Source organism: Paralichthys olivaceus, chromosome 23 (assembly GCF_024713975.1).
Source record: "Paralichthys olivaceus isolate ysfri-2021 chromosome 23, ASM2471397v2, whole genome shotgun sequence".
Taxonomy (NCBI): domain Eukaryota; kingdom Metazoa; phylum Chordata; class Actinopteri; order Pleuronectiformes; family Paralichthyidae; genus Paralichthys; species Paralichthys olivaceus.
The window spans coordinates 11,984,817-11,999,096 of NC_091115.1; the positions used below are offsets into that span (position 1 = coordinate 11,984,817).

A 14,280-nucleotide genomic window follows, 5' to 3' on the forward strand; every position below is an offset into this window, starting at 1 on the left:
AGAGGGTACTAGGTGGTTCTCTGCAGACAGTTTTAAAGAGCAAATAGCAGTATCACAACTCATCAGTTCTGGTCATAAAGCAGCCGTGCTGGTATTTTTAGCTGGAGGATGCATTTTTGCGGATACAGGGGTGGTGAATATTGACCCTGCTCCTCCTGAGCCTCATTGCTGCTCAGCAAAACGGCTTTAACTACCATTTGGCTGTCTCAACCTGTCCCTCCCTAACCCCATACACACACACCATATCTTTTCTCTCTTGCTTTGTTTCTTTTTCTAACTCAGCCACGACTTCCCCCACGATTCCTTCCCAGGGTTTGTTTACATGTAGCTGTCAAAGACATGAAATGCAAATAGGATGTGCTTTTTTTCACCCTGCAGTTTGTGAGAGGGTGCTGTGAAGCACACAGCACATCATTATACATACAGCAGGTGAGAATAGCAAGGTACACACACACTGTCTTCTAAATGGGCAAATGTCTCCAACTTATCCCATCACATTTGTCTGTGACCACAAATTACATTTGGGGACCCTCGACTTACATTAATTTCCTGGAGATTATACCATAAACACAACTATAACCACTATTTGCCTAACCCTAACCATAGCCTAAACCTAATCTTAACCACCCAACCAAAAATCATCACGCATGCATGCACGCACGCATGCATGCACGCACGCATGCACGCACACACACACACACACACACACAAATACACACAGTCCTCATTATGTGTCTCTCCGGCTTACTCTTTACATATGATATGTACTTTTGGGGATTCTACTTACACTTCCTTAATTAAATGGTCTTTAGTCCGAAACACACACACACACACACACACATGTCCCAGGCCATTTCAGATAGAAATGAACCTGTATCCATTTTAATCTCATGCACAGCAGCCACAGCCGTACAAATCCCATAAATACAGACAGATTTAACTGTGAAATGAGAGCATCTGGTGGGGGCCCCTGCTCATCACCAATCAATGTACAATGAACAGATTAAAGGAGGATATGTTATCCAAACCCGTCATAGATTGAGCTACAATTAAACCGAAGTGGAACTCTTGGCCCAGGTAGTGTGTCGTCTGAGACGTCATCATTGATTCCTGGTGAAACTGGATCATCAGGGTTGTGCACTATGTGCCGGTAATGTGGATGTCACTTGATTCTCCCTGACAGTAAAGATGGAAGGAAAGATTTAGAAGACAAGCAAAGATTCCCAAAAATAAACATAACTTTGGGTAGCAATGTTTGTCTTTTGTTATTTTCCTTCCTGGTAACGAGCTGGGGACCCTAGGATTAATGTGGCGACCACTTGTGGGCATCCTGACCCCAAGCTTTGGAACCACTGCATTTGAGAAGCAATTTTGGAAAGTCAGCACATGAGGCTCTATCATTATATACATTAGTGCCTTGTGCATAGTCATATTTGTGTATGTACAGAAAAGATGTAGCGGCTCGCTGGTATCCAAGCTAACAATGATCCATCACACTGCTCAGAATGAGAAATAATAATTTCCCGGTCAAACCCAGGAGAGCAAAGGAATAAGTTATGCTGAGTTAATTGGGTTGAAAGATGCATTGTGGGAGTGCGTTATGTCATCGCAAAGCACTTATTAGAACACAATAAAGTACAACAGAGGAGAAGTTGAACGCAGAGCACATGAGGCAGTGTGATGCTGCCCTGCGTCGATGCTCCACTCCTGTGAGGCCAATTAACACTCTGCTGCTCTCAGTGCCGCCGAACATTAAATATTGATCCTTCCATCACTGTTCACATTAACTTGTGTCTTCAGGGGGATTTCTAACTACCATCTTTTTTTTTCTCCACCTCACCCTCTCTTTGTCTTTTTGCTCTTTTTGAGTTAATCAAAAGACACAAATATTCCTGCCTGCAGGTACAATAAGCTGTGGAAGTGTGAAGTATGTTTGCAGATAAAAGATGGTTTAGTGAGGGCAGATAGGATCCATAGGTAATGTAATGTAAATAGTGGTGACGGATTGTGGTCTTGAGTGAGTCCTTATTCCCCCTTTTACAGACAGTACAGAATTGCTGTAATAATTGTAGAGCAACGATTACTTTTATAGTTCTGTTTTTATCACAAAGCACTTTAGAATATTATTGCATAGTTATAAAATCATAAGGGGTTCTAACGTCTCCGTATGATCAAGCTGCTACATGATGTTTTGTAATTTATGGACTGGGTTGTGAATGTGAATACTGCCTGGAATTTAATTAACCAAGTTTAAGGAAACCAATCAAAAGTTGAATTTTCTGTTGCTTGCCCTTAAAGCAGATGTCACCCTAAAGAAATGCCAGAGAAAACACAATTCAAACAACTAAAAACTTTGCCAAAATCTCAACATAAAAGATAATGATTTATCCAGTAGCACATCACGTGTTATTATACATTACTACCACCATGTGGTCGTAAGCCATTAATACATGAAGAAAGTGAAGAAAAAACTTAATGCTTGTAAAACCGGTTTATTTTAAAATCTATTTTCACACTGCAGCTGATATTTTAATCACTTGAAACAGAATTAGCAGGAAAGAACAACACAATTGTATTTACACACAAGAGAAGTAAAACAAAATAAAACATAACTGCAATTCGAAGGATCATTAATATTCATCATGAATTAAGAATAGTTGTAACCCATTGGTTCTCACTGGGATAATTACTGTAGCAAAGTGCCAGTCAATGGGACTTACTTTAGTTTATTTCACTCTAATGTAATCTATGTTCCGAGTCAGATGGGGAATTTCTTTAAAATTTTTAAAGATTTTTTCAGTGCAAATATTTTAGACCCATTGACCTAAACATTGCCAATAGTGTCTACCTCCAATATCAAAAAGACCAGAAATACATTTCAAAGGAATTATCAACTTGTCACCTGAACATTTTAATGAAGGATAATGAGGCGCACATTTCTACAGTCCTACAATTTAGGATTTACAACAGGCACTGGATAATTCACCTCTGATATGGAGAAATCCATCACATAATTTCTGTGCAGTCTACGATGCTTTGATATCAGAGGCATTGGATAGGAATGAGATATCTGACTGATGAGGAAGACACAACAGCAAGAAGCAAAAATCAATAATCAATGAAGAAAAATAAATAAATAGTAATTGTTGTTTTTTACACTCAAGTTGAAAGATGTTTTGAGCTGCTATACATGGACAGAACTTATCACATCATTTGGATTGAAATACACACACAGACACACACACACAAACACAAACACACACCTTTTATGGACAGATGCTTTCACAAAATACAGATATCATACTCCATGACTTTTAGGAGTTACAAGGTGCTTGGTTAAAACAATGTAAATGATTTAAATTCACATTATTCAGATTTTTAACAGCTGCTTGTCAAACTATGTGATATATGACTCCAGCAAACATCTTACTAAAAGCACTTGCTGCCATGGCTGTACTTCAGTTTTGAGAATATAAAAAATCAGCAGGTAATCTTCATATTTGAAAAATCAAAACCCAGTGGGTGAGAGAATGTGAGGTGGTGACGCAGCTTCGAGACTCCAGAGGGGAGCGAGCAGACGGGAAAGCACTGGGAAAGTAAAAGCTACTTAAACACTTAAAAAGGTACAAAAACTGTGTGTCAACCAGAGAATACTGAGAGCAGAAACCCAGCTGACTGCTGACAACACACAGCTGACAAAGAGGAAAACAGTGTTTACCTTGCTCTGAGGTACACAAGCTGGGGAAACCCATTTTAATCTGGACTGAACAGCGACTGTCTGCGTTTTGACGATAAGACAATTTGCAGATAAAAAGCAGGGCTTATCTGGAGGTTTTACTTGAAAAGCTCAGACAGACATGTCTTTTTTGTAGTCACTGCTTGTTAGTATGTAGGAATATCGCTCAACCATAAACATTTTTATAGAGACATGATGTGAGTCAGCAGAGGAACACAGTGACTACTTTTACATTGACACCAATAATCTGATTATTGACCTTATTCTGAATTAGACATTACTCTGATTATGATGTTTACATGAGTTACTAATAGATTATTCCATTCATACAACTGTGTTATAGAGCAGAGTCTGATTATGACTCACATTATGTCCACTACATCATGCATCCAACGTTCCTGCCATTATTTTAAAACCCCAGCCTAAAAAAGTGCAATGCACTATGCTACCATATACTATGAAGCTTCAGCTTTTCCTCTTCTTCAAAAATTCATTTTTAAATCTTGTTTAAATTTGAACTCAGGACATACTTCATCAAGCAGCTGGTAACTGCCAAAATATGTAATGTTATAACTCCAATATGAGGTTTTACTGCGATCAAGATGTATAAATTCAGAATACTCATCTTAATCCGATTATTGCTCATTCTGAGTATGACCTTATTTGGGCTAAGATAATTAGGAAATGCTGCTTACATGGCAGTGTCTCACTCAACTTTTACACCAAAACAAGTGGAGGTATGCAGGTTTTTAAATGCAGATAAACCCACAATAAAAACCTGACTGACTCCTTTCCTACTGCCAGCTGTCACAAACGCACCAGTCATTTGACCTGGGAGTGAATGCTGATTGTGTCCATTACCATTACAGACAACAGCCAGGCGTTAGTGGGTTTCTTGACCAGTGAAAAAGTGGCTAATATGAGTATTTGTTTCCATCTAAACTTGTTAACACTGATCGAAAAAGAATGTATAAATTACCATGGGGTTACATGTTTGTATTATTGAGTCCATTTTTGTCCCACTAGGGGTTTATTATTCGGCAGTAATTACTAAAGAACACGTCCAAATGCAGTTTCAGTAGTTATTTTGTCCTTGGTTCCAGCGAATACACACACAAATACACACCTGAAACATGGGACATGATACTGCTGGCGAACAGAAGATTCAAACACTTATTCCAGCAGTCGCAGTGCAACAATTGCAATTGGTGCAAGGAAACAGCAGCTGTGCAGAAAATTCGTCAGCATAGAGGATATCCATGTTGTGTTGCGCTGAACTGAGGAGAGGAATGTTGAAACAGAGGAAAGACTCCTGGATCAATTAGGACAGATCCATAAAATCCATAATTGGTTTTCATTATCTTCTGTCACAGTTATGAAAGGTGCAGCTCACTGCAGCTGCTCCGTGATCCTCGGAGCTCCATGTTGACCTGAAATAATCACTTCCTCGACTCCTGGGCTCCAATACACAGTTTGCAGGCTTGTTTTAAATGGTGGGAGGCCAGTGGACATTGCTCGCATGCAGGGCTGCTTCGTGATTATCAGGAAGCAGATGTCAGTGGACTCCTTCCTCCAGAGATCCTTTAGCTTCCCAAATTTTCACTGTGCGGTCACTGTCATAAAAACACAACAAACACAAAATCATAAAAATCCCTGCTGGTTTTAAAATTGTATTTCTTTTATAAGATTTAGTGTGTTTTGCTCGAGCCACAGCCCAGCATCATGACAGATTTGAGAGTCATAAAGAAAGAAGAAGCATAAAAATTCATATGAGCATGTTTTGTGACTCACTCGGAGGCTGTAAATAGTTGGCTGCTGTTGGTGGCCAGGCCATTAATGGGACTGTCGTGTCCCCGGACCTCGCCGAGGGGTGCTAGCGAGTTGGCATGCCAGAGGCGCAGGAGCCCTCCCCTGCATCCGCTAAGCAGGACCGGGGAGCCTGGCACCACGCCCAGAGCGCTAACCCAGTCTGCCTGAGCGCTGGCCGACTGCTGGAAGAAAAAGCAGACCACAGTTCTTCAGAGCACATTTGGCTTTTTATTTCTTAAAAAATCAGATTATATAAAAAATTTATATCTGGGCAAGTCAAGCTTGATGGACAGCCAATCCCTGAGGCTATATCAGCCTACCTGTAGCAGCTGTTTACTGGCTAAGTCCCACTTTTTGATGTAATAGTCCCTGGAGCCGCTGTAGAAAACATCTCTGTGCACGGCTAAGGACTCCACGCCATCCTGATGAGTGGGCTCAAACGTGTGGCTGGAGCTGATGCTGCCCTGAGCACCTTCTGCCACCTCAAACATCTGGAGAAAGAAGCACATATGCCCTCGATGCATAAGCTGTTTTCAGACATGGACTCCAGAAAATGTCCAGAGGATTGGGTCTGGACATTTTCCGGAGTTTGCCTTTCACATATGAAGAACACAGCGTGAGATTGTCTGTAAGACATGTTAATAACAACAGGAGTAGCATGCAGGAGGCAGAACATGATGTTTACAAATCACAATGTTTTTGTTTAAAGCACATCGACATCCGTGTAGGTTCTTTTCACTTCTTCGTCTGCATTTTCTACAGCTTCTCATTTTCACACTTAAATATTTGTATTCTTCAACTTTTGCACGTTAGAAACATGATCAACATGCCCACATTTTCTGGAAACTTCCCTGCTGTATTCTCACTCGACATTTTACGAGAAAGCTGGCAGGATAAGTTCCAGAGAGTGTCCAGACTAACTGAGGCAAAAATGTGCTTTCTCATGTGCACGCCCTCCTAAAACTTTCAGGAAAATGTCCAGACTTCACTGCATGTCTGAAAGCAGCTATAGAATAGTTTTACTGCATGAATAAGACTGGGTATTGATTTCAGAGGAGCAGACATAAGTGGAGAGTCAATTCATCCACGCACATAATAGACAAGACTAAACTTCAAATCTAAAAATCTGTTAAAAGTTTAGAAAATACACTGAAAAAAAATGTCACATTAGAACTTGTGTGTGTATAAGTTAAAGTGCAAATACATTCATCAATGTAAAATGACCATCCCCTGCACTGTTACTGTTCACCAGTCTGAATCTGGAAAACCCAAACTTCTTCCTATTAGTTTAACATACAGGCAATCTAAAACTCATCAGCAGTCATTGATAATCTTATATGGCTTTTTAAGGACTGGCTTGGAATAAAGCTGCATGAGAGATCTTTGTGTTTGCCCAATAATTTTTGAGCTAAAGTTACAGCATCTTGGTTCTTGAGAAATTTAAACCAGTAAATAAATGAAAAGGTTAAAATACTTTCAATAAAGGAAGAATAAAACACTAATGTCAGTATATATGATTGCTGCTGTGTGTGTGTTTCTCTTACTTTAACATGATGGTCTTTAGATCCAGTGAGAACAACATCCTGTCCGTTACTTAACTTATCAACAGTCAGACACATGACAGGTCCCAAATGTCCAGTCAGCTTCCCTGTGGACACAAACCTGTAGAAAAAGAGGGAACATGAGATTATTTTCTGTCTGCCTCTCAGAAATGGTTTGCACAGCCAAAACTAATCTAATCTGTGTTAGAACGTACTTGCGGAGGTCCCACATGCGTACAGAGTTGCCAGCAGCAGCGTAAAGGAAGGAGCCTGACGGGTTGAGAGCGATCTGGTTGATCTGGCTCTCTCCTGGTGGGATGGTTAAACTCCTGGCTGAGGAACAGGTGTCACCTGAACCCACCTGGCCTGAGGACCTGACACACAAGGACATGTACAACAGACCACCATTAGAGGCACCACATCAACACAACACACTGACACAAGGTTGAGCTGCGTGGATGTTAAAAGTGGTGCTCTTACGTAAGGGTGCGTATACACTTGGCAGAATCCCGAATGTCCCAGACTTTGATGTAAGCAGTGGAAACAGTGAAGACGAGACTAGACGAGTACCTGAAATATAATGACAAAACAAGGATAAATAAATAATGAATCAAAAATACACTTAAGTCAATTTAGTTACAGTAAATACTGTGGTAACTGCTATTTAACTTGCTGTGTATTTGTACCTGACTGAGGCAACACTGCTGGGATGATCTGCAAGAGACATGATCTCCTGACCCGTCACCAAGTTCCAGACTTTACATGTACGGTCTGAAAACACACACACACACACACACGCACACACACGCACACACATGCACACGCACGCACGCACACGCACACACACACACGTTAGAGTGGGATGATCAGTTTGAGGAGAGATTTAAAGGTAAAGAAGGGAATAATGTTTTCTCAGTTGCAAACGATCTTGGGTTTTTACCTTTGGATCCCGTGAAGAGCAAATCATCAGTAGCATCCACGCAGAGGACAGGCTTGGTGTGGCCCTCAGCTACATAAACACACTGAAGTTTTGCACCCCGGCTGTTCTTATGGGCCGTCATGGGGTTGATCACACCTCTACAAATCACATGATACAATCAAAACTGAACCTAGTCAATTAACTTCCAATTAATTACCACTCAATTATGTCTGGATAGATTTGTAGGGTTAAATGAGTGTATATAAAACAGTGCATTTAACTTTGTATTTAAGGAAAAGTTTAAAATAATTTAATAAAGTTGAATAACAAGATGAGCTAATACCTATGGCCTTCAAATATAGGAGACTCATCCAACCTGCAGAAATAAAACAAGTTAAAATCAAAGATTGTTAGGGGACAACACAAAAGAAAGACACAGAAAGACTGTCATGTTAACAATTCAATGAGGCTGCACTTTGCTAATGTTGCTAACATCACTCTCACAATGACAATGCTAACATGCTGTTTTTAATCAGGTACAATAAGAAGAAGCTGCAGAAACTGATGGAAAGTTATTAGTTTTGAAAGTGATCCAAATGTAAAGTGGATGGAATAAAAACAATTTTTTCAAATGGTATTAGAGTTTATAATGAGAGGGAAATTTACTTTTAAACAACCTGATAAAATGTTTGTTTCATGCTTGTATTATGTTTGCGTGAACTTGCTCCTCCACCTATAAATAATTCAAATAAAAAACTAACAATGGAAATAATACTAGTGCTGCTACTAAACAGACGAAATGATACTATTTAGGTGTTTTGTCCTTTTTGTGTCCTGGTGTCTGACACACATTCTTTATTTATTAATCTGCCAACGAAAAACAAGTGTAAATCATCATTCTTGCCAAAACCGGCTAATTTAAATTTGGCATTGTATATTAATGTTCATTAATTTTCTCGGTCCCAATCAAATAAACAAACAAAAAAAATATTCAATTAAAAGCACAAATGTCAACCTAAAGGTGGCGCTAGAGAGAAAGTCATTAGAACTTCACTGTGTGAGTATATTGAATATGTGTGCTTTATTTTAAAGTGATCCATGTAGTAGTTGTCAAGGTGATTTAGTCCAGAAAGATGCAGCGACCAACACTGCCGTCTTGCCTCATGCATGATCATAAAACAAAAAGCTGTTGTATTGATTACTGGTTATTTAAAATGACTTACAATAACTTGTAGTCGCTGCCTTTGGTTTTGGTCTCTGCCGTGCTGACAGGAGGTGTGTGTGCAGGTGCTGGGATGTGTGTTGCTGTCAGTCCTTTGTCTGGCATCTTCCTTCGGTTGAGGGGCGAGCGCTCCAGTTGCCTCCTCTCTGTCCCTGTGGGGGACCTGGACCCAGATCTACAGACAGAAGAGTTGTGAGGGTTCATTTTGTACTTTAGTGCAGTAACAGATAAACAAATTAGCTTAAGGGAACTTTGGCAGGGTAGAATTGTTGACTAAATAATATAATAAAAACACCACATTTCAGAGTCAAGCTCCTTAGATATGTTTTTTGTTTAATGTGGAGAAATCCTGCCTTAAACACTTACATGCCAGCTGGCCTGGCAGACGGTGCAGATGGGGTTTGCTCGCGGTCAATAGTTTGACTGCCCGCGCGACCCTGCATGTCCACCGGCCCTTCCAGGCACTCTGTAAGGGGCAGCAAGGCGGCCGAGAAGTCTCCGGTGGGGGATTCACGGGACAGATCCCCACTGCTGGCGTACAGCAGCTCCATCTGCGTGGTGGTCCGCCTGCGAGCCTGAGAGGAGCAGGGGACGTTTGAGCTGACTCACAAGTTAATGAACCAGTTACTAATTATTCCAAATCCTAAAAATAAACACTGTGAAATGGGAAACAGGAAGTAATCGAAAAGACATTCATCTGTAATCTCATGCTGTTGCTCAAACCTGGAGAAACACGCCATACAGTACCTTATTCCTCGGTCTGGATTCACCACATAACTTCATCAGATCCGTTGCAAGTGAGCTGAAACATTGTCAGGAGATTTCATACAGTTATTCCAACTCGAACAAAATTAATAACATAACATGTTTCATCAAAATGTTGTCACATTTTACTTTTAAGCATCAGATAAGCAACGCAGAAAACATGCTGAAGGTTCTAAAATGAAATCAAATATTACAGAAAATCACAATTGGTGGGTGTTAGACCTACTACTCTGCAACTCTCAAAATGGTGGCCTAAGAAATTTAATTTAATTAAACTAGTTTTATTTGTTTCATAAAACTTTTTTTGCCTTTCAGTTATAGCGTCTCTATACCCCTCAGCACCCCTACTTGATTTAAGGCTCTTTAAATTACTTACACTTGGTCTGAATCCTCTGTATATTGCAGATCTTTAAACCTCTGCAACCCTGCTTGCACTTTGAGATCCTTTGGCAGGAGTCTTTTAACTGTTCCAGATTCTCGGCTAAAGACTAAAGGGGACGGAGCTTTTGAAATAAGAGCTCAGAGGCTCTGGGACACGCTGCCAGAGGAAATACGACAGGCTGAGTCAGTAGCTTCCTTTAAATGAAATCTTAAAACGTAGTTTTATCGCTTGCAATCTCTGATTTTACCTTATTCTATTTTCTATTATTGTAATGGGTGGTCATACTTTTGAGAGAGTGTAATATAAATAAAGATATAATTATGAATATTATTACTTCCAGTGTCCTTGATCAGCTATAATAAAGGTATTTTCTTGCTGTTATTATATAATTCAGAGCCTTCGTGAATGACATTTAACATTTACTGTCCTTGAGTTTGGTTTTTTTCCTGTATTAAACCATAACGAATCCACAAACTTCAGAAATACAGTACATGAAAGCACCTTTAAAGCCTAACAATACTCTTTACTCTTTGAATATAATGGGTTTTGATGATAGTTTTATCAATCTCACCCGAGGTTTTCCTACTACGACATGAATAATACCTCTGAATTTAAAAAGTGCTTTTAGGTATTTACCTGCCCTCTGCGGCTGGGCTGGGTGTAGACTCATCACTACTGCTGTCATCTCCATTTTCTGCACCGTGGGAAACATGCACATACACATAAAACTAAAGTTCTGGCAAAATGTTTAAATGAGCAAAGGATGTGTCCATATAATATCAGTAACACAGCTTCGGCAGTTTATAACAAGGTCATTGGGTTTAGTTTAGATACATGGAGCAGTCAGGAGTCATTAGTGTAAAACCACAGTGCAGCTACAGTGCTGGAGTATTGCTGTGTCTCAAATCGGATACTTCAGTCAGTACACGCACATTATATACAAAGTAAAGTATACTTAGTGGCGTAGTTGCTTCCTGAAAAAAATGCAACATGTGACCATGTCCTTTGCCAAAATATCTACTCATAAGGGTGCTTTCCTCACTCGATTTAAAAATTAAGGTTTTACTTTTTTGTGTGTGCTTCTCCCATCATACGATGTGTAAAATACTGTACATCGCCTATAGACTGTATAAAATGTAAAAATCGATGTAGACGTAGCCTCACACATTTGGAAAGTGAAGCTATAGTGGACTCCACTGTTTGTTAAATGAAGTGAGTCAATGAGAAAATGATCCTATTTCTCACTTGATTTAGAACGTCAGTAACCATTTTTATACACAGTTGCACTCAAAATGTACACGATCTGAGATACAGCATCTTTGATCTGTGTAAAGGGAGAATGGAGAAAGCAGAGAAGAGACATACGGCTACAGACACGTTAACTTAGACACAAACTGCCATGTGCACACAACTTCAATGTTCACTTGTGCTGCTGTGTGGGTTTTTACTGCTGTTCACTTTTAGTCACAACAGCTTGATTAAATGGGACTGACTAGCAGATGGGGTCACAGGGGGAGGGGACTTAACACAACACGCCATGCACGTCACTGCATTACAGCGTTACTTCAGCTTGGTTAGTTGAAAAAAAAGAAGAAATGGATGATGCACACCACAAGATTCCTTCATCTACTGAAGAAACAGAATTGTTATTTGCCCTTTTGATCTAAAGTTGCTTAAATTTTAGAATAATCAGACGTACAATTTTTGAACTTTCCGAAAAGCTTTGTAGTCACGTGACATCTTGTACAAATTGATTGTAGCTTTTTTTGAAAACAAGATGAAAATGGTTGAGTATGGTAAATATAATGTGTAAATACATAAATTTGGTTGCAGACTAACAAGTAGCTCTTAGGCTGCAAAAAACACCTAAATAATACACGGTGCACTCAGGGATGCTGGGAGTCAGTCAGAGTTGGTGGGTGCCTTGACGTTACAGCCTCTTGCCATTACAGGGTGAATCAGGCCCACTTCCAGCATCCTCGAGTGCACAATCAAAATAATTATATTTGACCAACAGGTTCTGTTACTCTCTCTCTTCTCTTGCGGGAGTAAATCCAGTGGGGAAATGTTGCAGTGTGCATGTGCCAAGCTCTCTCTGCGACACGGTTACATTTCTGTGCATCTCGTACTCACCTGGCGACAGGTAACCTAACTCTGAGTTCACACCAAACATAACAGAAGAAACAAGCAGAAACCAAATCAAAATCCAACCCAAAAATGAGAAAAGGCGGCTATTCTTTATTTTACAAGCTCGATATGTTCATTCACAGGAAATTTGGAGAGTGATAAAGTACGATATCTCAGAGAGGAAACTGGAGCCTGTAAAATAAATTGTAGCCACACGATGAAAGAAAAGAGGCACAAGAAGGTGATTGTGCTTGTGGTCGACATGCAGTCCAGTTCTGATGTTATCAGCGTGTCCCACCTTGCAGAGCACTGCCCAGTAGGGCGTCCAGCTCTGGGTTGATCTCAGCTTTCTCCTTTAGCATGTGGAACAGCAGCTGGTTCTGGGTGGCGCTGTTGATCTCCGTCTGCTTCAGCCTGCCCTCCATGACCTTCAGCTGGGAATCCTTCTGAGCTGCCTGCAGACCCTGACGATGCACACACACAGTGGACCAGGCAAAGTTATTTTTCACCACTTGTATATCTCAGTAACCTAATGAAGGCTCTGCGCTCATCCATGTTGTTTTAATTACTTCCACATCTTCCGCCTATTCGTGCTGTTGAACCACATTTCCCCGCCGGAGCAATTAGGTATCATCAAATCTAATTTTATCTAATCTAATTGAAAGCTAATTCAATCAAGTCATTACATTTAAGGTCTCATTGAACTCGAGCTTATAAAGGAAACATGGCTTTGAGGAGAACGACAGATAAACATGTTGCTACGACAACCAGAGAATAAGCATCACCTTTAAAATACAATGCGGTACATTTAGTTTGAAATAGATATGTATCATAAATGATAAAAATAAAATTATAATGCTGGGGCAGTGGCTTCATAACTGATAAACGTAAAATAGAAGCTGTGTCATTTTAAATAAAATTAATTTAACCTCGTGTCAGCACGTGAACACAGAGACACATGATAACAGTAAGTCAGTGGGAGGGGTAGGTACCTTATTGATGGCCATGGTCATGAAATGGTCCAGCAGGAAGCGAGCCTCTGATAAGTTACAGGAGCTGATCACAGCCGTGACGTCCACAGTATCTCCTTCCTCCTGCAACCCAGAGTAATAATAACAATTATTCAAATGTCACTGTAGAGTTACTAGACAATGTGTTTAGCTGTTGTGCAACAAGTGCAATTCTCATTTTCTATCTGGTTTACAGTGTATATTAAATGTAACTCTGTTTTATTTGCATAGTTCTAAATCATAACATACATTATCTCAAGGCAGAGGCCATATGATATTAAAGAGAAACCAGTTGCCACAATGAAAAAAAATGCATTCTGTTTACATTGTAAATACTATTTGTATATTTATATCTCCTTGTGTTTATATTGCATGTTTACTATTTATTACTCTGATGTTTCATATTTCATCTGTAACACAGCAAATGTCCCCATAGTGGGAATCCTAAAGATGATTCTATCTTATCTTCTCATTTATAGGAATAGTTTTAATTTTGGAAAAATGCAGTACTTTGTTTACTTTTGACAGAAAGATTGAGAGTACTGTTATATTTCCAGGTTAAATATAAGGCTACCACCAGATACTGTACTGTATGAATACTACCAACTCTGAACCACTTGCAGCCATACCTACATTTATAAAGTTCATTTTATATATATATATGTATTATTAAAATCCTCAGCATGAAGAGAGAGGAACAAATTAATATGGAAAACAGGGAAAGGTTGCATTTTAGTTATAAAGTATCACGAGTACCAAGGATGAATGA

General features: G+C 39.7%; 1 protein-coding gene across 5 annotated transcripts in view; it reads right to left on the reverse strand.

Annotated features, from left to right (window-relative positions):
- Nucleotides 1–2,476: 2,476 nt before the first annotated feature.
- LOC109632789 (kinesin-like protein KIF21A) overlaps nucleotides 2,477–14,280 on the reverse strand; it is a 34,354-nt gene continuing 22,550 nt past the window's right edge. For 2 of the 5 annotated variants that reach the window (XM_069519317.1, XM_069519314.1), the window contains 16 exons: nucleotides 13,494–13,595; nucleotides 12,800–12,965; nucleotides 12,508–12,528; nucleotides 11,011–11,068; nucleotides 9,975–10,029; nucleotides 9,594–9,802; nucleotides 9,229–9,402; nucleotides 8,349–8,381; nucleotides 8,027–8,163; nucleotides 7,773–7,857; nucleotides 7,567–7,656; nucleotides 7,302–7,460; nucleotides 7,090–7,207; nucleotides 5,866–6,036; nucleotides 5,528–5,727; nucleotides 2,477–5,349 (listed from right to left, as the gene is read on the reverse strand). In XM_069519317.1, coding sequence (XP_069375418.1) covers nucleotides 5,292–5,349; nucleotides 5,528–5,727; nucleotides 5,866–6,036; nucleotides 7,090–7,207; nucleotides 7,302–7,460; nucleotides 7,567–7,656; nucleotides 7,773–7,857; nucleotides 8,027–8,163; nucleotides 8,349–8,381; nucleotides 9,229–9,402; nucleotides 9,594–9,802; nucleotides 9,975–10,029; nucleotides 11,011–11,068; nucleotides 12,508–12,528; nucleotides 12,800–12,965; nucleotides 13,494–13,595 — 1,836 coding nt within the window. In that variant the 3' untranslated portion in view covers nucleotides 2,477–5,291. The remainder of the gene's footprint in view (nucleotides 5,350–5,527; nucleotides 5,728–5,865; nucleotides 6,037–7,089; nucleotides 7,208–7,301; nucleotides 7,461–7,566; nucleotides 7,657–7,772; nucleotides 7,858–8,026; nucleotides 8,164–8,348; nucleotides 8,382–9,228; nucleotides 9,403–9,593; nucleotides 9,803–9,974; nucleotides 10,030–11,010; nucleotides 11,069–12,507; nucleotides 12,529–12,799; nucleotides 12,966–13,493; nucleotides 13,596–14,280) is intronic. The other 3 variants (XM_020092230.2, XM_020092229.2, XM_069519315.1) reach the window with 2 other exon arrangements.